Below are 22,257 nucleotides of genomic sequence, written 5' to 3'. Positions count from 1 at the left end.
TGTATATACATTTCCTTGGAAGTAAAACCCATTGAGCTCAGTAATTTACTTACAAGGCCTGCCTGCGTTCCTCTGTAGAGGTTTACCATGTGGTGGTGTATTTAGATTCCTGGATCCTGTACCCCGCTCCATATGCTTTGAAACGGGGGCTCAGATCTGCCGATAACTGCGACCCCCCCCCCCCGCCTCTGGAGTTTCCAGTCCCAGTATACGACCTCATAAAATGTGGCACTCCTCTCACCCCACCCCGCGTTTGAAACCTGCAGGGCTCTCGACCCCGCATAACCTGTGGTATCTAAGGCTACTGTTGTGCTTCGTAAGGCAGTGTTTTGGTTCATTTGGCATAGGTAAGCACCCCGCGCAGTTCAGAATGCTCCTGCCCTAAGTGCATAGGACCTGCGGGATCTGCATTTATGGAACACGCTGGGAAATGTAGATCTTCGCTCTTGCATCCAAACATATCAGGGGTGCTGTGGGTGGGTGCACGCCTTAACGGGGCGCAGCAGCTGCCCGCTTTTAGGCGAAACCTGGAAGCTTAGGATCGCCCGGTTCTGTAGTGGTATTGGGGCGTGGGTGCACCCTCCTCTAAAATTCCAAGCAGCCGCACCCGGTAGGGTCTCCCCTTCCGTGGCCTCTGTGCACGTGTGAACGTGGCGGAATCCGGGCGAGAGCTGTTCTGCAGCTGCGCGCCCACATCTGCGGAGCACTCGCCGCGCGCAGAGACCCTGCGGCGCCGGATCGGCCTTTCCCACCCCGCTTGTAGGCCCGAAGCCCGCCCGGTGCCTGCATCCCGCTGGGCCCACGTGTTCGCCTCTTCCTTCCTTCCTTCCTTGCTCGCTTCGCCCTGCCCTAGGCCGCCGTCGGGGCTGGCCCTGCTGCGGCTCCACCTCCTCCGCTCCCTCCACCTCCTCCCTCGCTGGCTGTGGCTGCTACCGCGCCGGTGCTTGGCGTCCGCCTCCGAGAACCGGGCCAGCCCCACGTGCTTGCGGCGTAACTCGGGTACGGTCGGAAGCGGCGGTGGGGGGACGGGGCCCCGGCCACGCTACGCCCGCCCGCCTGCCTTTCTCTCGCCGCCCGCCGCGGGCGCTCTTGCGGCCAGCGCGCAGGGCGCCCGGCAGTCGCCACCGCGTGGGCCGCGGCTCCCTCCCTCCCCTGCGGGGCCGCCCGGCTAGGACACGTGTCCTTGGAGCAGGCGGGCCGGGGCCTGGCTTCCTGCTTGCCATCCTGGCCGGCGCGACGCGCGGGGGAACCTCGGAGGGGAAGAAAGGCCACCCTTCACCCCCGGAGGAGGAAGGTCTCGAGGTTTGGGGTTCTCTTTTTTTGCGCCCATGTGCCACCGGCGGAGGTGCGTCCGGGTCCTTTCTCTCTCCAACCCCCCACCCAAATTCCCTGTACCCCTCGCTTTCCGGTTGTGGCTGGGTTTGGGGCTTTTGCAGAGCATGAGGGGGGGGGAAGGGCTTGGGGTGGTGGTGGGATCTTGGGGCTTTGTATTTAAGGCACCCCCTTCTCTGAAATATTTCCTGGCCCGCCCTTATTCGCCGGCTGCTGCCCTTTCCCCAGTGGATGGCTCTTCATGCTTGCCTTCCGGCCCTTTGTACAAAATAAAATAAATGCGGAGGGTAAATAAACCTTTGCATCTCCTTTGTCTTGTGCCCTCTGTTAGTTTTTGCGTGTGTTCCCCCCTCCCCACGCCCGCGCACATTGGTTGTGCCTTCTTTCCCCCAAACATATGTTAGTCCTCTTACCGCCTAGAACAGACTTAAAAATTACTCAGCAATTTTTTAAGCAACCCAATTTTACTTGTGCACATTTAAACTTTCAGATTTCGTTGTGTTGAGTTGTTGGGTTTTTATTTTGAAAACAACAGCAACCCGTACTAATCTGTTTGTTCAGTCCCTGAAAGGCTGCCACTTGTTTGCGCATTTTCCTTTTAGGAAGGCGGCTTGCTGTCATGGTGGGTTTGGATGGTGATTAAAGGAGATCTTACTGTGTGGAGTAACACCAACTGTCTCTGAAAGTGTGGGAGAGGGAGGACATCTTGAACCTCGATTGCACATTTCCTGGTTTTATGTAGTTTGCCCTACAGGGGAGGGTGGAAGGCTTGTATCGTAGCAGTCCACGTTCGCATTTCATGCTAAACAGCGTTTCTTGGGTTGCTTCTGGCAATGGTGGTGGGTGGAATTCTCTGCTATTTTGTCTGGGAGTGTGTTTGTGTTAAGTGAAAGGGTCAGGGGAGTCAGGGAATAAGGGTGCTCAGTTCACATCTGAAGACTTCGCTTTTCTTCATAGTTGAGTGTGGGGCCTTCTGTAATGGAGGAATACTGTGGCTCTTCTTTATAATTGCAGAACACATGGGTGTGTCCCTCAAAAGTAGGGCTAGGAAAATATTTCAAATTCCTAAGCTCTAGAATAAAAATAAAAAAAATAAAATAGGAGCCAGCTCTGCCCAGGAGCAGGAAGTGTCAAAATGAAGAGGAACTACCACCCTATCACTGGGCAAATGTGAGAATCACAAGTCAAACTGAGGGGTTTCCTATTTTGATGCCTCCATTGTACTTCTGGGGCTATGCTGTGGGGCGGCTGCTGGCCTTGCCCTCTGGGAAACAGTTTCCCCTCTATCGAAAGCGGTTTCCCCATGTTGTCTAGCATGTTACATGTCCCCTGTGCTTATCTTCTTTCACTGTTGGCATTTGCAAGTGGTTACAGGATTAAGCTGTGACCCATGAAGCCCCTGGTTCAAATCTCACTCCACACAATCTTAAAGGCACAGGATGCCTTTCTGAAGGCAGGTCTGTATCAGTGCTTGGATGGAGGGCTACCTGAAAGTCCCTCATCTACTCTATTCCATGATGGACGAAAGGCAGAATATGAATATAATACATAGTTGCTTGCAGGGAAGGCCTTTGTCAAGCCTCAGACATTTGTGGATAATGCTAACCTACCTTACATTGTTTCTATTTTTGAAAAAATACTGAGATAAAATGTGGAAAGGTGCTACATAAATACTAAATATTATTGTTTTCATTACGCAGTTTAGGAGCTGAGGCTGAGACTTCCCCAAGGCCATTTGGTGACTTTGTGGCCAAGCTGGGTTTTCAGCCCAGGTCTTCTGAATCCAAGGATACAAGTTTGTTCATTTTAACCACGCTACCTGTTATTCATCCGAGATAAAGATTTGTAATGGACAGTAGCTTCTATGTAGAGAATCATATGTACCCCGGCACATAGTGGTGTGTGTGTGTGTGTTAAATGGTCAAGTTTTGTTTTTTATTGAGTCCACATGCAACAAAAAGCCTGAATTGGTCAGTCTGTATACTGGTGGAGTACACATGTGCTCATTGCATGCAGTGATGCCTGTAGAATTCCCTATACAGAAGTCCTAAAACACCCCTAAGCAGTTCAGAAGAGCAGTTTATATTCTCAAGACTTTCCCTTTCACCCAGAAAGGTCCTCCCTCAATTAACTTCCCTCAGAAATGGTGCCTGTTGCACTCTGTTCCATGTTCACTTCCTGTCACAGAGAAGAAGGAACAAAGTTCTGCCTACAGGAGCAGTGCAAGGGACTAATGACAGGGTGGAGGTGCAAAATGCTTCCTCTTTCCCTTTCCCCACTTCGTCATCTGGAGAGAATCCTGCCTTTCCAGGTTTCTTTTATCTTCCCAAACCCCTTGTTGGAGAAGGCATTTCAGGAAACGATGATACTGCCACAGGCAAGAGGCACAAGAGCGCTCCCTTGTAATTTTTGTTAATCTGGAATATTAACCTTAGCTACCTTGAGAAGTTGTGAAGCGTTGAGAGTAGAAGTGTGAGCCAGGAAGTCCCAGATTCAAAACTTACGCAAGCTAGTATTAGCCTCCCCTCAACCCCAAATGAGTGAACGATCTTCAAATCCAGCATTTTGTTCTCACCCTGGCCAACTGGAGTCTTCCACTGCCTACAAGTTTGACAGCCTTGAGTGTTCAGATGCATGTTTCATATAGCAATGATAACTAATAGCCAGAGATAGGCGCATCCTCCCTTAATTTGTGCCGTCCTCTTGATTGTATATCTGCAATTTGCGGTGTGATAACTAACCTAACAGTTGCCAGGGTCACTTAAGGTAATGTATGAGAAGTGCCTAGATGTTTTTACATCAGTGCAGATAAAACAAACAGCTTGAGGTTTCATATCTGCAGTCACCAGAACACAACAATACTCCTAGATCCTTGTTTTGCCCATAAACATTCTTTGAATGGATGGGAGAATATCTGCTTTTGCTGGGAAAACAACAGCACAGTTGGCAGAGTAACTGAACTGCATTAAATGAACACGAGGACAGAGCATTGCTTTGGGATTCCCATACCATCATTCCCTTTTGAAATGGGGATCTAGGGGAAAGGGCTTAGATGTTAGGAGATGGGACATAAGTCTGTTTAGATCTGGAGCAGGCTGCTTTTTGGAGTGCTTTTGTCGAAGGCCAGTTGGGCATCTGCTGAGAAGTTGCATAAAAGGGCACCATCTTGTTATACTTTTGTTAAGTGATGGAAGATATGAAAGGTTTAAGAATAATGGGTTGGAATCGTTGAATTGTAGAGTTGGAAGGGACTCCAAGGGTCATCTAGTTCAATCCCCCCTGCAGTGTAGGCATCTCAACTTGTTCATATGTGACAAATGGCCATCCAACCTCTCCTTAAAATCCTCCCAATGAAGGAGAGTCCACCACCTCTCATGAGAGTCTGTTCCACTCTCAGACAGCTCTTACTCAGAGAGTTCTTCCTAAAGTTTAGTCAGAATCTCCTTTCTTGTAACTTGAAGCCATTGGTTTAGGTCCTACCTTCTGGAGCAGGAGAAAACAAGCTTACTCCATCTTCCATGTGACAGCCTTTAAGATATTTGAAGATGGCTATCATATCGCCTCTCAGTCTCTTCGACATCCAGAATATGTGTGTGACTTCAGGTTTTGGTTGTAAGCAGCACTTAGACTTAGCATTAGAGAGCGCAATACCACATCTCTTAAGGACTAAATCATGCCCCTCCAGAATTAGGCAAAATTTTGTTGCTCCCTTAACAGGATTTACAAGCGAACAACGAAGGAGCAAAATAAGCAGGGTGCCTGTCCAGACATCGCAAGAATCCAAGGTAAATTGTTTCTTCCTGCCTTGTTTCTCTCAGTGGCAGCAGGGCACCATGCTTCTCATTCTCAATAAAGCACAGTAAGCTAGGAGCCCTTCCCTATCATGATGTGGTCGATCAAAAGTTTTAAGTTGGAGGCGTCAAAGGAAAGGGAGACAAGCAAGGTCTGAAAGGGAACAGTGGGGAGCAAATTTGATTAAATGTGCTTGGGCTTTATTTTTGTTAGGATAGGAGTTATGGTGTTAACCCAGCTTTTTCCAACTTGTTGCCTTGTAGAGGTTTTGAACTGCAGCAGTGATAGCAGTGCACGTATCTCATATATTACGCAGGGTTTAGGTTCTGGGGGTCCATGTATATAAATGTGTACTGCCAGGAATTTCCGGAACCAGGATCCCTGCATGGTGGAGGACCTCTTGCCCAACTTCAGGAAATATGCGGAAAGGGCTCTGGCAGAGTCCCAGATCCCTTCCGTGGCCGCTTTGTTGCGAGGGTTTTGGCAGGATCCTAGAGTCCTCCCACCTCCTTCTCAAAGCCTAGTAAGTGCTTGCCCAGCTTTGGGGAGGAGGCAGGAGGCATCTAGAACCATGCCAGAGACATTGCACCACCTCCCCAAAAGTCTGGAGCCTCACTTTGCTGGCGAGGGCTCTGGGCTGCCTGGTAAGCCTGTAATGGTGGGTAGGGAATAAATAAAATGAAGAATGGGTTTCCTCTGCTCTCCATTTTATTTTTAATTTCCCCCACCCACACAAAGCTGTGAACACACAAGTAAAATGATGTAAGATTGTGAGTTACCTGTAGTCCTAAATATCTGGAGCACTCCAGGCTGAGGAAGGCTGTGTTAAGCAGTTGGCTTCAATGGAGAAAGGTATTTCTTTGAGAGGAGATTTGTAGGAAGATAGACTAGTCAGGGCAGTTGCAGTGCCTGCCTGAGCACCTGTGGAAGAAGTTTTATTGAACCAGTGAATAGGAAGCTGCTGTAAGCAGCCGCAAAACAAAGAGTACAATTCCTGCTTTGTCAAATGCTACTTATGAAGTCGTGGGCATCTTGCATTCTCCATCGGCCGTTTTCCATTTGTGGCATGTTCACCCACAAATGAAAATTCTGCAGTTGGATTAATTTCTGCAGCCTCATTTCCTAAACTCCTATTATACCAGTTCCTTATTGCCCATTTTCAGTGCTTTGAGGCAGAACTCTCAACATGCCAACCCCCATGTTAACCTACATTGCATGGGTTGCAACACATGTAAGTGAAGCAAGATTGAATTTGCTCGGTTTTAGCACAGCCCAGATGAGCCAAGCAAGTGAGCTAATTCAGTGTTCCCATGCAGCATCCTTGGGCAGCTGGCATGGGCCCCAGGGTCCTGGCATGGCCTGTCACCCTTAACGTCCCCAGTGACCCTCTTAATGCTCCCCCTTTGTGTTCTATACTGGTGGCCACCATGTAAAATCCTTGGAATGGCCTGGAGTGATGCTAAATCAAGAGCATCATGAAAAATTAAAATGGTGGCAGCCTGGTGACAAATCAAAAGCATGCCATCCCAGGTAGGCCTGGCAGGAGGTGTTTATCAGAGTGCACCCTGTAAACAAATTATTCCCAAAATAAAACTTTCACCAGGGTAGAGGGGTTGAGAAGGAAGCCATGCCATATCTCCTGAGCATTTGCAGTGCATTGGCGCCAATCCTCAGTAGATGGGTTGCTTGCTGTTTCTTACAGATCCTGGTGAAGCCAATTGCCCTGGAAATCACAGTCCCCACCCCTTCCAAAACTTAAGTCGTTTCTGAGGGAGCATCAGGACCTTCTGTCCGTCCTTGCTGTTAAAGATGGAATTCATTTCCTTGTTCCCCTCAGTCCTAGCACAGAAACCTCCCCAAGTTTCGGGGTGGGCGTTGCAAGCTCTTGCACCACTACAGGCCTCCTTAGTGTGCTTTAGGTCATGTGCTGTTCTCTCTGAGCCCCACTTTCCACCCAAGACTTCTTGCTTGTGTACCTGAAAATGTAGAACGCTAGTGCAGCAGATGTGTTTCTTCCACGTAATGTTTATTGGGTGCCTGAGAGCCATGTAACATGATGATGATATGATTTTATTTATTTATTTATTTATTTATACCCCACCCATCTGGCTGGGTTTCCCCAGCCACTCTCAGTAACCCTGAGAAAGGAATTTAAAGTGGGGAAAGAGCAGAGAAATGTGCCCCTCTTTTTTATTTTTAAAAGGGAGGAGTCTGTTCCTAAACTTTTATGTTGACTGTGCTCCACCATGTTCATAGAGCATTGCTCTCGGTTTCTGAAAACATGTGGGAAATTCCCATACCATTTTACTGAAAATAGCCTTTTCTTCTGGGGATCATAGTTCTGTCCATTGAAGCATAAAGACAAGCCCCCTGGAGCAAGATCAGAGATGCCTTTGCACCGCTTCCCTTCGATTGGCAAGTACTGATCATGATATATCAAGGTGAATTTTGGAACCTCACAGTTCATTTGGCAAAAGAAGATTCTAATGTGCCTGTCACCCATGCCCCCCCCCTCCCCAAATGGGGTGTAGTTTGTGATGGCTGGTGACCTAGTCCATGCAGACTGACCTGCTTTTGATTTGACAAGTTTGGGAGCATTTGGGCAGCCTGAGGCCAGGGTGGCTATTGTTTTTTGCCAGTGAAATAACCAGTGCCACTGTGGTCTCTTCCTAGAGGAGCTTGCATCATCATTGGACCCCAACTCTGACAAACAGGTTGGGGAAGTTTCCTTTTCCCGCATGTGGGTGTTTTCTCACTTGCTGCTTTGCTTTGGTTGGCAATTAGGTTTTGGGGTTTTGCGGGGGGGTTAAGGAAGGGGATCTACACCAACAGCAAACCTTAGCATTTTTGTAAAAGTTTAGAATTTGGAAAAGGTGTTTTGCATTCAGCACCTCAGCAAATTTCGGCAATCCTGTCAAGGTAGGCCAGAATTACTACCAATGCGTGGCTGATGGGAGGACTTGCAGAAAATGCAACAAATTCTTGGCACGGGTGTGATTTGGATCTGGTGGCAACAAGGGTCCAACCCCCTGCAATGCCCAATGTGAGGCTCGAACCCACAACCCTGAGATTAAAGGGTCTCATGCTTGTGCCCTACTGACTGAGCTATTGCTGGTCTTAACTGGACAGGAAGAGCCAGGATGTTGACAAGGAATGAAGAGGGGGGATGTGGCAAGTAGAGTTCTTAATTCCAAAGCTTGTTAGAAAGGAGGTGAAGCTCCAGTCATGGGTGTGGTGAAGCTGGGCTGAAAAAAGCATTCACAGCTGAGAAAAGGGGCTGGGGGAGGGAATGGCTATCTGTTCCTCCCATTTGTTCCTTGATGTGCTAATGGACCCTGGAGCACCAGGGAGCTGCCTCTCTTAAGTCTCCGCCTCCTTGCTTTGGCACTCTTTAACCTTTGAGGTGTTTGTTTAATGGGCTTGGCCATGCTAATCGATATGCCGGCAGACCTTGAGTGGCTGAAGTCTTGGGTGCTTGTGAATTCGCCAGCAGCCAGCTGGCCGGCTTTTGTGGGGAGCAGTGTGTCTTTTCCTTCCAATACAGGAGAGAGGAGGGCCCACCTCTTGGGGTAGCAGTTGGGTCAAAGTCCTGGAATAGCTCCCTTCAAAAATATGACCTGCGTATCCCTTTGACGGCAATGATCTTTGTGGATTGGTGCTAACACCTTAATGGTTACGCTTGGTGATGGTAGCGGAGCCTTTTCTTCTCCTCCCAACCCTGCAATATTTTGCACACCTTTTCCCATTTATATCATGCTCTTCCTTCAAAGGATATCAGTGCTGCAATCACAGCAGCGATAAAACAGTTTAAAAATAAAAGCATAGTTGAAAACGGTCACCTAATCTTACAGTTTATAATTTCAGGGTTGCTGGGAATGTTATCTTTTAGCCATTAAATGCCTGAGTAGACTGGAGCGCTTTAAAATTCCTCCTAGATGTGACTAATGAGGAATACCTACACACCTCACCCCAAATGGAGAAGTGCCACCGAGAAGGCCCTGCCACTGGTCAATGCCAACCGCATGCCACCACCAAGTTGGCTTCCCCTGCCAACTGTAGGGCCCCAAAGTGGGTGATACTGGGGCAGCCGCTCTTTAAAGAACTTGAGTCCAAAACCTTTTAGTGCTAACACGGTAGCTCATGGGTAGGCAGTGGAGGACTGGTGGCAAGGGATCCGAACAGGTTGGACCACTTGCCAACCTGGCAGTCACACTCTATGCTGGCTGCAGTCTCTGGACGTGGGGCAGCCCCATATAGATTGCAATGCAGTGGTTCAGGTGGGAGGTCACCTGAGATTGGGCTGGTCCAGGAACTTCCATAGCTGGTGAAACAACCTAAGTTGGGCATGAGCACTCCTAGCCACAGAAGCCACTTGAGACTCCAGTAACAGGTTGGAATCCATGAATTCTCCCAGGCTACAAACCTGTTCCTTCAGGGTTGTGCAACACCTCTCATAACTGGTTGCCTACCTAATTCCCGGACACAGGAACCACCCACCCACAGAACCTCCATCTTCTAATTCTCCTAGACACAGGTCCTGATGTCCTCACTTTCCAAAATGTATTTAGTGTACTGTCTCTCGCCGCTCCTGAGTTTTTTTTGCCTTGCACCCTTCCATGTGGAGCCAGAGTTCTCTATAGACCTGAGATGTCTTAAGCAGGGACTCAGTGTGGTTGCAACCCAAACTTTGGAATACCTTAAGATATGCTAATGAAGAACCTTGATTGCAGAGTTGCTGAGTTAGGAGGCACCACAATGATCATCTGGTCCAACCCTCTGCAATGCAGGAATCTTTTTGCGCAATGTGGGGCTCAAACCCAGCACCCTGAGATTAAGAGTCTCATGGTTTATTGACTGAACTACCTTTCCCACCTTCCCCAAACTCCCCTTCTTGGCCTTGTTTGAGAAACATTGGCCCATTCGATGGGACCAAAGAAAGAAGTGGTGACTGGCCATTGGGGAGAAAAAGAGCATTGTTGTCAATGCTGCAATTGCGGCTTGGGCTGTACTGTGCATGTGTGCAGTGTGTGGTGCTGTCTGTTTCATGCATTCTGTGTTGGGTTCAGGCCTAAAGCAGGCTGATGTGATGTATTTGCAATGTTGATTCTGCTGTTGGTTTGCCCCTGTGTGTGTGTATGTGTGTGTGTATGTGTGTGTGTGTGTGAGAGAGAGAGAGAGACAGACAGACAGACAGACAGAGGGGAGATCTTCTGTTTCACTCGAAGAGAGTTTGCCTCTGTAAGGCATCGGGTTCTCAGGTTTTCCGTAGGAATTTGAGCATGGGAATGGGGCTTTCAGTCTTTCCTCGTGCATCTAATTAATAATAATAATAATAATAATAATAATAATAATAATAATAATAATAATGTTGCCCATCTGACTGGGTTGTCCCAGCCATTCTGAGCAGATTCCAACAAATCAAAACATCCAACACAGTAAAAACTTCCCTATACAGTGGTACCTCAGTTTAAGAACAGCCCTGTTTATGAACTTTACGCTTTACAAACTCCGCAAAACCAGAAGTATGTTCTTAAACCGAAACCATTCTTAAACCGAGGCGCGCTTTCCCTAATTAGGCCTCCTGCCGCCGGTGCCCTTCCATGGTTCGGATTCTGTTTTTAGACCGAGCTAAAGTTGGCAAAGGGACGCAGGTGGCGCTGTGGGTTAAAGCCTCAGTGCCTAGGACTTGCCGATCGAAAGGTCGGCGGTTCGAATCCCTGCGGCGGGGTGCGCTCCCGCTGCTCGGTCCCAGCGCCTGCCAACCTAGCAGTTCGAAAGCACCTCCGGGTGCAAGTAGATAAATAGGGACCGCTTACCAGCGGGAAGGTAAACAGCGTTTCCGTGTGCGGCTCTGGCTCGCCAGAGCAGTGATGTCACGCTGGCCACGTGACCCGGAAGTGTCTCCGGACAGCGCTGGCCCCTGGCCTCTTGAGTGAGATGGGCGCACAACCCCAGAGTCTGTCAAGACTGGCCCGTACGGGCAGGGGTACCTTTACCTTTACTTTACCTTTAAAGTTGGCAAACTGGGACACCACTTCCAGTTTGGCAGAGTTTCCATAGGGAGGGCACCACTGCCGAGAAGGCCCTCTGCCTGGTTCCCTGTAACCTCACTTCTCGCAGTGAGGGGAGTGCCAGAAGGTCCTCTGAGGTGGACCTCAGTGTGATTCTGGGCTGAACAATGGGGGTGGAGGTGCTGCTTCAGGTATACAAGGCCCAAGCCATTTAGGGATTTAAAGCTCAGCACCAATACTTTGAATTTTGCTCAGAAACATATTGGGAGCCAGTGTAGATCTTTCAGGACTGGTGTTATATGGTCCCAGCGTCTGTTCCTAGTCACCTGTCTAGCTGTTGAATTCTGGATTAATTGTAGTTTCCAAATCGCCTTCAAGGGTAGCCCCGCATAGAGTGCATTGCAGTAGTCCAAACGAGGGATAGCCAGAGCAAGTATCACTCTGGCGAGACAGTGCATAGGCAGGTAGGGTCTCTGATGGAGCTGGTAGACAGTGGCCCTGGACACAGAAGTGACCTGTGCCTCCATGGACAGCTGTGAGTCCAAAATGACTCCCAGGCTATGCACCTGATCTTGAACTGTTATTTACAGGTAGATTCATGAAGCCTGCTTGGCTACTAGAAGCCATCTGTGGTGGGACAAGGTTGTTTGAGAGAAGGCATTGAGAAAATGGTACCTTCTGGTGATTGCTTAAGTGATTCCTATAAGTTCCCAGTTTTCAGTCTGGGGATGATCCTTGCCTGAAACCACGCTGTGTTTATAGTTGTCGTGGGACATGCAACCCCAAGTGTCCCAGGCCCAGCTAGTGAAGTACTGAGACAGGAGCTGCACCAGTGTCTTTCCAGTCAACCCCCCCCCCAAAAAAAAATCCCACTAGGGCTGCTGCTTTGCAAATTCCCTTAGCTGCTTTACTCCTCTCCCTCTTAAGGTAAGTGTGGCTGCCTCTTGCTGCCCCCTCCCCATTCCAGCCACTGCTGCTCTTGCTCATTTTGAAGGGCAGAGTCTGAAGGGTGTGCAGCTCCCTCTCCTTGGCCTGCGTCTTCTGCACTTCGGGATGGGGGTGAGGCAGGGCGCCTTCCCGGGCGCAGGGAGGCTTCCTGTGGGTGTAGGCACGCGAAATGGCGCAGCACCCAGACTTCCTCTGCTGTCTGTCTCGTGCCTGCATTGGCAGCACAGGTGGGTGCCTGGTTGCTTGGTCCTGCCAAGAGGGAAGAGGCTGGGCTGGGCTGGGCTGGGCCAGGAGCCTGCCTCCTTCCTCCTCTTGCCTGTGCAACGCGAGTGACTCAGGCGTGTAGGCGTGGGATTTTCTCCGACTGGTTTGGGCAGTGCTGGGGCCGAATGGCTGTGACTGTGGGTGGGGTTTTGGGTGCTCCCTGGTTCTCTTTAGCCTGCCTCTCTCCTCTCCCTGTCTCGGTGTCTCTGCAGTGCAGCAGACTCTGCGATCTGACACCACCGGCAGCTCCCGGCACTCATGTTCCTGGCCTTCCCAGGGTGGGGGTGGGGGGCTGTCCCCTGCCTTGCCCATGTTTGGCAAGCCCGACCCTCCATGCCGCTCCCCAGCAGGTTTGCAGGCTGATATTCTCCCCCCCACACCCCACCACCCTCTGTCGTTTTCTCAAAGTCTGGCAGATGAAAAGTCTCAGCTGCTTGCAAAACTGGCCTGGGGTTTTTCCTACTTAGGGGTGAGTATTTTGCATCTTTTCTGTGCATCTTTTGAGGATGGCGGGGTGAGGTGGGGAGGCTGTTCCACATTGAGACCTCGACTTTCTGCTTGCCCCCATTTTGGGAAGGGGGTGTCATGGAGCAGGGTGGGTGGAGGAAAGGAATTCCATAGCAAATATCTTTTCTTCGTTGCCGGTGTTGATTTGGGTTGGGCCTGCTCTTCGAGAATGCCTCAGCCTGGGGAGGGAAGGGTGCTTGGCACAGGAGCTGGCCTGCTTAAAGAATTAACTGGGCATATTTGGTGCGCCGGGGAAACGACTCATGCTCGCAGTTGCCTCTCCCCAGACCTTGGGGTGGTGCTGACTGTCTGCAAAACTTTGCATGGGCTTTTCAGGGGAGACTAGCTACTTCAGCTGGGCCTCCCCTAAAGCAGCGACCTACCTTCCTGTACCTCCTCTGGGGCCTCTGGTTTTTTTGGGCTGGCCCCTTTTCTTTCTGGGAGCATGGCTGACCCTCCAGTTTGGTTTTGCAAGAGGTGTGGGGGTGCATCTGTTTCCATGTCTGGAAAATTCAGAACCGTTTGGGGTGGTGTCTCCTGGTAGACATGGCCCCATCAGGCTGTGTGGAGCTGCTTCCTATAGGAAGGGCTGCTGCATGCTCCCTCCTTGCCTGTGTGCGTGATGCTGCACCACACTCTGTCTAGATGCTCAAAGGTGTGGGGGGGGAATAATTGTTGCAAACTGTGCAGTTGTGGTCTGTGCAGCTTCAGCTGCTCCCCCGCTCCTAAATCTGCGCGCGCACACACACACACACACACACAAAGGTAGTATGCACTAAATGCTGGTCCTTAAAAAAAACGTATCCCGTTTTAGTAAGGGCTGAGGATACTGGGGAGAAGGGAAGTATGAGAACTGGTGGCTCTAATTCTAAGCGGAGGTGAAGAAATTTGTGCTGCTGTGCCACCCACACCCAGGACCACCACATATACTTAAGTTTTTTGTTGCTGTTGTTGTTGACAATGCCCTGGGAAATTTTCAGAATCAAAAGGCTTGGGGAGTTAGGGTGCCCTCGGCGAGGCCCACCCAGCAAATATCTGGCCACACTGTTCTTGTGTGCTGAACTGGAGCCCTGCAGAAGCCTCCTGATCCTGTCTTGGTTTTTTGCCTCCTTTGCATTGCATATGTTTCCTCCTCTCTCCCAAAGTCTTTAGTCGCCTGAAACGCTGACAGCAGCAGCCCAAGGGTCAGGTTACGCCAGGGCTCTGGGTCTGTTTGGGTAGAGTGGCGCTACCTTGCTTTGTGCTGGAGAGGGCACTGCCCCTGTCCAGACCAAAGGGATCCTATTCCCACAAGGTTCCACAGGGCAGCTGTAGGACTGTTTACTGCCTGGCGTCCTGGAAGACGTTCCCTCTGCCTTGCTACCCTGGCCTATGCACCTTCGCCCATCTGCGTGTGCTTGTGAAAGCTGCAGCCAGTTAGCCCTTGCTTAGGCTGAGGCCTGTAGACCAGGGGTCAGCAAACTTTTTCAGCAGGGGGCCTGTCCACTGTCCTTCAGACCTTGTGGGGGACTGGACTATATTTTTTTTTTTGGGGGGGGGGAGAACAAATTCCTATGCCCCACAAATAACCCAGAGATGCATTTTAAATAAAAGGATACATTCAACTCATGTAAAAACACACTGATTCCTGGACCATCCGTGGGCCGGATTTAGAAGGCGGTTGGGCCGGATCTGGTCCCCGGGCCTTTGTTTGCCTACCCATGCTGTAGACCATTAGGAGGCGTCTAAACCCACCTTAGCCCAAGCAGGCACTTGGTGGAGCAAACCTGGGATGGGGCGGGGGTCTTTTCTTGTCCTATGTTGGAGCTGGCTTCTCAGATGTTTGCTCCTCATTCCCACCCACGTGAATTTGGCTGCTTTGTCATATAATACGATGCTCGGTGGGCTTGCAACATGGTTCATTTTTGACTTGGCCTATTGCACTAGGGAGCAAAATATCGAGAAGAGCTGGCATAATACCTCTGCAGGAAATGTGTGAGGGGCTCTCCCTTGCCCCTTGTAGTGACCGAGAAAATGGGGAGGACGTGTTGCGAAGGGGTAGAGGGGATCACAATGGTGCATTAGATTTGTGTGTCTGGTTTGGAGGCAGAAAACGCTGTGGAAGTCCTTGGCTGGCCAGCCAAAATATCTAGAGTTGAAGCTCCGGGGTTGGCTGGAGGCCGTGTGGGGAAGTGGTGGGTGCTGCTGCACTACCCTGTGTGAGAGCTGTTGGGCGGGGAGAATGAACAGTGTAAACAAAGTCTCTGTGTGCCTCCATTCTCCTTGGAGCTTCCCCCGTCCTCGCTGGGCTCCAGAGAGGGTCTCCTGATGAACCCCGAGGACTCTCCAGCTCTCTCTCGCCATTTCCTGGTATTCCATTTATTTATTTCCTGGCACCATGTGTGTATGCAATCACATGGGAGTTGGAGGGATGCCTGTATGGTGGAAGGCCCCAGAGCAAAGGCCAATGCCATGAAAATGGGTTGACTTCCTCGCATTATTTGTATACAGTCTAATGGCCAGCAAGAGTCGATAGTGAGTAGAGTTGGGGTCAATTCAGAGTCTGGGTCTTAGGTGGGTGGTTCTCAAAATGGCTTCTTACTGTGGCCGCAAGTGGGGCCAGAGACACGCATGATAGCTGCCCTGATAGCCCCATGCATCCATATCCCATATAGGTCAGTGGAACAAACTGCGGCACCTTAGCTGTTGCATTCAAGACATACGGGGGTCTTGGATAACCTCCATCCTTCAGCTTACCCAGAGAGACTTTGCTCCGACATTGGTCCAAAGGCATTCTACATACTGCACATCTCTAAATGTATCTTTTCATTGGGTGCCTCATTGATGCGCTTTAATATGGATCTTTCATTGTGTGGTGCTGCTTTGCTTTCAAGGACTGGGTGGGATTGATCTCAGCTTCTCTGCTGGATGCCTTTCAGGTGAATTGGGATAGAAGAGTGCAGTTTACAGCCAATTTGAGACCCTTTTGACACTACCGCAGCAACTTTTCATCTGAGAGTTGTTGGGTTTTTTTGAGAGAGATGATTAACTTAGGGCTGAATGCAAGCTGGCAAGGTTTTGTGCCCAGAATTTTTAAAAAGTCAATATTTTCCCCCAGATACTGTGTTTGGGCGGTGGGAGATGATAACTTTTTGAAAAAGCTTCTTAAGAAGCAGGAGACATAGAAGAAAGGAAGACAGAAGCCATTCATCAGATAGTCCTATGTTTCTCTGGGAATTATGGGTACTAATGGGGGTTCAAAAGGTCCCCCTTCCTCATTCATAGTTGCAGGCATGGTGGCTAGAAACTTGATTAAAAATATATATATATATATGCACATATTATAATGGATACCTGCACTTCCTAGGCACCCTCCAATCAGTCCAAAGCAGCACAACTGATGGAAGTTGTACACTAAAACAGATGGAGGAACCAGGTGTGTGGCCGCTGGAGGCCATGTGGGTGTCTCTGTTGCAATACAGAGCATCTTTGGGTGAAATTTAAGCCAAGGCACTCTGCGCTAGATGAACATCAAGCTGCCTAAGGATGCACAGGCATAAGGTTAGGGAGCGAGTCTCCAGTGGGGTGGGGGCTGCACCACTAAAAAAGTGTGTACAAGCATAAAGGTACATGGGGTGGCTATTTACCTTGGTACCAAAAGATGCAGTTGCCTAGGAGTCCTCTGGGACTCTCATTGGCAACATCCATTATAGCCCCTCCCCTGAATTTTGCCTGAAGTTGCTGCTGTTCCATTTCTTCTCTGATCCAATCGTCATGCGGCGCTATGAGATCTGTCTGTGCAATGGCACTCATGCTACTTGGAAGTGCGGTCTGGAGGGCTGACCATCCATCCTTGTTTGGGCTGTTTCTGTTTGCCCTTCCATTCTGCTGCGGGGTCCAGTTTTAACTTGGAATTTCCCCCTCCGCCTCTAGTTGTGTTGTGTTCCTTCCATGCTTGTTTTTACCATGCCTCTTTTTCTCTATCTCAACAGGTAGCAAGGGGATCCTTATGCAGCACCACGTGAAATGAACAAAACTCCACAGCCCTCAGGAGGAACCCCATCAGCCCCACACCCCTCCCCCTCTCCTGGACTTCCACAGGTAAAACGATTCTCCCTCCCAAGCTGCCATGTCCCCCTCTGTTTTATAATACGTAATAAAAACTATCATCTTTTCCCCGTTCGCAATCTCCATTGGCTGCTCTGTCTTCTCTGGTGGCTCCTCTTCAACACAAGTTGTCACACACACACACAAACGCACACCTTTCTGCATTTCTCTTGCCTTTTGCTTGTGGGACAGTTCTGCACTGTGGGTCCAAACAACCTTGCAAGGCAGGATTTGATTGGACGACCCTCTTGAGCCCCCTTTGCAAAGTTTGCCTTAGGCTCTCTGCGTGCGCCGAGTGTTCGCACAAATTTTCCACGCACCCCAATCTTGCTCTCTAGAGGGTGGGGTTTGGGTGTGGGTTGGGGGCAGCTACGGAAGCTGCTAACTTCCTCTTCCTCCCTTCTCCCCCTCCCCCAGCAGTCAGCATTTCCTCCTGGCCAGACGGCACCTGTGGTTTTTAACCCAGCGCAAGCTACCCAAATGAATACGCCTTCCCAGCCTCGACAGGTAAGGGGGTGGCCGCTCTTGCCACTGCTGCTCCTCGGCCGCGAGATCTCTGGGGTGGCAGCCAGGCCTTCTCTGAGGGACTGCCAAACAGGTTCTTCCATGTGGCTCGGGGATTGCCGGGCAAAGGGAGCCCTGGAGGCTGACTCCGTCTGCAGGCGCCGCTGACTCAGGAGTTCATCTGCAGCACATGCTGGGTGGATATGTCTGTTTGGGTGAGCGCAGCTGAGATAGCCATGAAGGCAGAGGTGTGGTGGAAACTACCCTATGCTTGGTCCTCGCACAGTGGGGGGTTGGGGGGGGTTCTGAGAAGGCAGGTAGGGCGACTAGATAACTCCGAGGAGTGAGTTGGTGGCGGTGGCGGGGGGGATGCTTGTTTCTGTTAGTGATGTTCTGCTCTTGTCTCCTCTCCCCTCGCTCTTTCCTGTCTTAGTTTCCAGCAGGGCCTCGTGCTTTACATCAGCAGGTACTAACCCTTCTCTACTCCCTTCACCGCATGCTGTGTATGCAATCCGGGGCTGGGCTGGGGTGCATCTACATTGGGGAGGGGGTTTCCTTGGACACTGCAGGGAACCTGGCTGGAGAAGTGTAGAGGCTGCTGGTCGTTTGTCCTGGCTGGCAAGGCAAGAACAGCCTGAGATGTGTGGTGCACATGCTGTAAAAGACATAAGCTGTGAAGCCCCTGGTCCAAAATTTTTGGCTGCTGCCTGAGGTCGTTAGGTGACCACTCACTTGCCCTCAGCTCTCTGCCCTCAGTATGAGGATAATGACACCAGCCACACCTTACAGGGGTGTTGCAGTGATCACACGATAATAGACGTGAGATGTTCTGGATGTTCTGAAGTGCTGGATGAATTGCATTCCTAAAGAGAAGCATTTTAAAGCACACACGGGAAATGAATTAAGTCAAATAGGAAAACGAAACATGGGAAGGCAAAACTATATCTCAGGTGCTCGGCTGTGTGTGCTGATCCCAGGGGTGACCAGGCTGCTAGGGTCTGTTTGACTGCAGTGTCCAAGTCAGAGGACTCTCTCCCCTTCCCATGTGACTTGCATGACATGCTGACTCATGACAGCTGCTTCCCTGCTGCTACTTCTGCTTGCGTTTCTTCCTTGTTCTGTGCCACCCCTTCCCTTCCTGTGGAACAAGCTGCCTGTCTGTGCCCAGAGATTGGTTTTAGGACCATTTCCAAACTGTCGGCTTGCTTTCCTTTCTCGGCCTCCCCCCCAGGTGCCTTTTGGGGTGCCATGGAGAGATGACGAGGCTTCATAGTGTTGCCCCCCAGACATTCTCTCGAAAGCTTCAGTTACTGTTAACTTTAAGGGGATCTGACCCAAAAAAGGTTGGAGGTCTTATTCCAGGGGTGGGGAACCTCTGGACCACCAGACATAGTTGTAGTTCCCTCGTATCAGGGCCCATTCCTTGGGGGTGATAGGGGTTTTAGTCCAGCAAAATATGTAGAGCCATAGATTCGCTCATTCCCAGAAGTTACACATTCAGGAACTGTTTCCTGTAACCCTACATGCTTGGTTAGGAGTTTTTAAAACCTAGGATTTTGAGTCTGGTCTCGTTCCTCCTCATTGGTTCACTCTGAAGAGCCCAATCCACTTGTGGTCAAATAGCACCTGTAATGCTAACCGAAGAGATTTGTATCTTGGCTGCCCCTGTGCTAACCTTGCTGGACCTCAGATTGTATTCTCATTTGAAGCTGGTGTCCCAGTGCCTAGTCAGAACTCCTGACTCCTTGAGTCAGCCCTTGGCTGTCTGCGTGTCATACATACCCACAGTGGACAAAACATGGAGTATGGTTTTTCAGTAGAGAATCTGTGGGCCGCTTCAGATCCCCTACTACAGTGTTTCTCAAACTTGGGTCCCCAGCAACTGCTGGACTACAGCTCCCATCATTCCTAGCTAGCAGGACCAGTGGTCAAGGATGCTGGGAGTTGTAGTTCAACAACAGCAGGAGACCCAGGTTTGAGAAACACTGGCCTACTGTGTCTCTTGCTAAGATACTGGGCTGGGAATGAGGAAATCTGGGCTTCAGGTCTCACCTCTGACATGATCTCAGTGTGTGACTTTAGGAAGTCACCACCTGTCAATATCAGCCTTCCAGAGAAGATGATATTGGCCTGTATTACAGTACTGTTGTCAGAATGAGTGAGATTTTTAAAAAAATATTAGCTGGGAATACTTCTGTTCCACAGTTCAATTTCTGAAGATGACCTGTTAAGAATTATTGCTACTCTTTATCAACTCAATCCTGGTTCCCTTAGTTCAGAACTGATTCACTGTGTTAAATTACACATTCTAGCAGTTTTCCGCTTTGCATGCCCAGTATCTTAAGGAACTGCAGAGTAAAGAGCACCTTCTGGGTGCATAGAGGGGATTGCCCCAAGGTGGCAAGTTGATGATGCAGGGGGAGGCAGCTCCACCTGACATCCATGTTGATGACTATCTAGAATAACCCTTGTCCTCAATGCTTGGATGGCTTTAGAGCGGATTGGACAAAATCCGTGGAGAACAAATCCGTGGAGTGGCTGCAAGTCTGGATTTCTGCATAGCAGCTCCAGTATCAGAGGCATTTGGCTCCTGAATACCGGCTGCTAGGGATCAAGAGCTATCGTGCTCATGTCCTACTTGTGGCTTCCCAATGGTTGACCTCTTTGGGGAATCGGAGGGCAGGTTAGACTGGCCTTTGGTTTGATGCAGCAGGGCTGTTACCATTCTTCACGTCTGCCCCCCGCCCTCTGGGGACGTCATTATGGATCTGGCTGTTGCTAATGAAGCCCATGAGAAGTAGCTCGGCGAGAGGTTCCTTGTCACGGCGAGATGTGCTGGTGCTCTTCTGCTACATTGCCCCTTGTCCCTTGGGGTTTGAATTCCCCTCTTTACCTCTTCCAATTTGCACAGCACTGCCACTTTGCTAACCACTGAGGCCTCCAGCTGCTTTGGGTTCAAGGCTGTGCACATGCGCATGCAAGTACATATTTGCAGTTATGGCTCATTTGGGCTGTGCTTAGAAAGAGGTTGAGGGTGGCTTTGCCCTTCGTAACCACACATGGCCTCCTTTGTGATCCCAAAGCTTCCCCTCCCTCGCCCATCTTCCCATCTTTTGAGGGCCTGCCCAAGAGCTTAGAAAGCTGGAAAACTGAGATAGTGTTATGCACTGGCTCCCAGTTTGTTTCCAAGGACAATTCAAAGTGTCGGTACTGACCTTTAAAGCCCTAAATGGCCTTGCTCCAGTATACCTGAAAGAGCGTCTCCACCCCATTTTTCTGCCTGGACACTGAGGTCCAGTGCCGAGGGCCTTCTGGCGGTTCCCTCGCTGCGAGAAGCCAAATTATAGGGAGCCAGGCAGAGGGCCTTCTTGGTAGTGGCACCCGCCCTTTTGAATGCCCTCCCACCAGATGTCAAAGAGAAAAACAACTACCAGACTTTTAGAATCTACCTGAAGGCAGTCCTGTTTAGTGAAGCTTTTAATGTTTAATAGATTATTGTATTTTAATATTTTGTTGGAAGCCGCCCAGAGTGGCTGATGGGCAGGGTATAAATGGGCAGGGTATAAATAATAAGTTATGCTGACGACGATGATGCAGGGAGCACGGCAGCTGAAAGGTGTTTCTTTCCTTCAGAAATGGAGCATGGGTTCCTGCAAGGAAAACCTGCTCATTCGTGGAGGATAAGACTGCCAATGGTTATTGGGCTCATTGGCTGCATTCTGCCTACACTGTTGGAGGTAATAGGCCTCTGAATCCTAGTTGCTGGTAAAGATTTTAGGGATAGTGCGATTCCACCTGGTTGCAGGTTTCCCATTGGTTGGCCAATGTAGGAACAGGATGCTGGACTAGATGGCTCTGTGGCCTGACCCTATAAGGCTCTTCCTATGTTCTTACATTTTAGTCATGGGGACACTTCAGGTAAAAGCAGTTAAGGCTTTTATTGGCTTCTCCTCTTTCTGCCCCCCTTCCCATTTGTTGGCATCCGTCTGTCTCAAGAGACAATGGAGTGCACCTATGGGGTGAAGTCAAACCACTGTGTTAGCAGCACCAAAATGACCTCCCTGGGGTGGAAGCCTGGGCAAAATGTATGGAGTGTATGGAGGTCCTGGGCTGCCCCTCTATTGGACTCTGATGTGGTTCAAAGGAAAGCAGAGCAAAATGTTTGGCACCAGCTTGCCTGCAGCAGTTGCTGGAAGGAGGCGTACAAGGTGCCGTCATTTATTCCCATTTATTCATTACGAAATTAGAAGTATTCGTGCAAATATTGAATCATATACAAAGAAAAGAACCTTGCGTTCAAATCTGTCATTATATAATGCGCAGTTGAACTGCAAACATCTCCTTACGTTTTCATACTGTATCTGCTGGCCTAACCAAAATAAACAAATCCCATCACTTCCTTAAGCAATCACTTTTTCCTGGTGCAAAGATCACTTTCCAGTGTTGTGCAAATTCCAGTCAATGAGAGCAAACAGTGTTGGATCACATAAAGAGGGAAATTTGCACAGTTCAGCAGAAATAGAAAGTTCAAAAAATTAGATTAACCTTTCAGAGCAGTTCTACAAAAAGATTTTTAAAAAATCAAGAGAAATGTACAATACTTAAAAACATGCAAATGTTAAAATGCTAAAGTAGATTAAAATTACCCAACTCATCCGTGTAGGCTTGTCTAAATAATGTTTTTTAGCAGGTGCCAAAAAGAGTACAGCAAAGGTATCAATAGGCAGTGAGTTCCAAAACATAGGTGCTATCACAGTAAACAATCAAGTTCTTACAAATGTGGAACAGATATTATGTGGCATTTGCAATAGTG

The 22,257-nt window shown here is 49.6% G+C and overlaps 1 protein-coding gene across 35 annotated transcripts in view; it reads left to right on the top strand.

Annotated features, from left to right (window-relative positions):
• EIF4G1 (eukaryotic translation initiation factor 4 gamma 1) overlaps positions 1-22,257 on the top strand; it is a 79,002-nt gene that overhangs the window by 3,226 nt on the left and 53,519 nt on the right. For 3 of the 35 annotated variants that reach the window (XM_083739089.1, XM_083739107.1, XM_083739110.1), the window contains exons 2-3: positions 16,826-16,934; positions 17,358-17,447. In XM_083739089.1, the coding sequence (XP_083595215.1) occupies positions 16,860-16,934; positions 17,358-17,447 (165 nt within the window). In that variant the 5' untranslated portion in view covers positions 16,826-16,859. Of the gene's footprint in view, positions 1-899; positions 1,000-1,093; positions 1,346-3,032; positions 3,071-5,049; positions 5,118-12,549; positions 12,817-16,825; positions 16,935-17,357; positions 17,448-17,877; positions 17,911-22,257 lie in introns of those variants that run through there. The other 32 variants (XM_083739088.1, XM_083739117.1, XM_083739086.1 and 29 more) reach the window with 28 other exon arrangements.

This window comes from Podarcis gaigeae, assembly GCF_964106915.1.
Source record: "Podarcis gaigeae genome assembly, chromosome: 5".
NCBI lineage: Eukaryota > Metazoa > Chordata > Lepidosauria > Squamata > Lacertidae > Podarcis > Podarcis gaigeae.
Note: the sequence above shows the minus strand (reverse complement) of the source record. Positions and strands in the feature narration are given on the sequence as shown.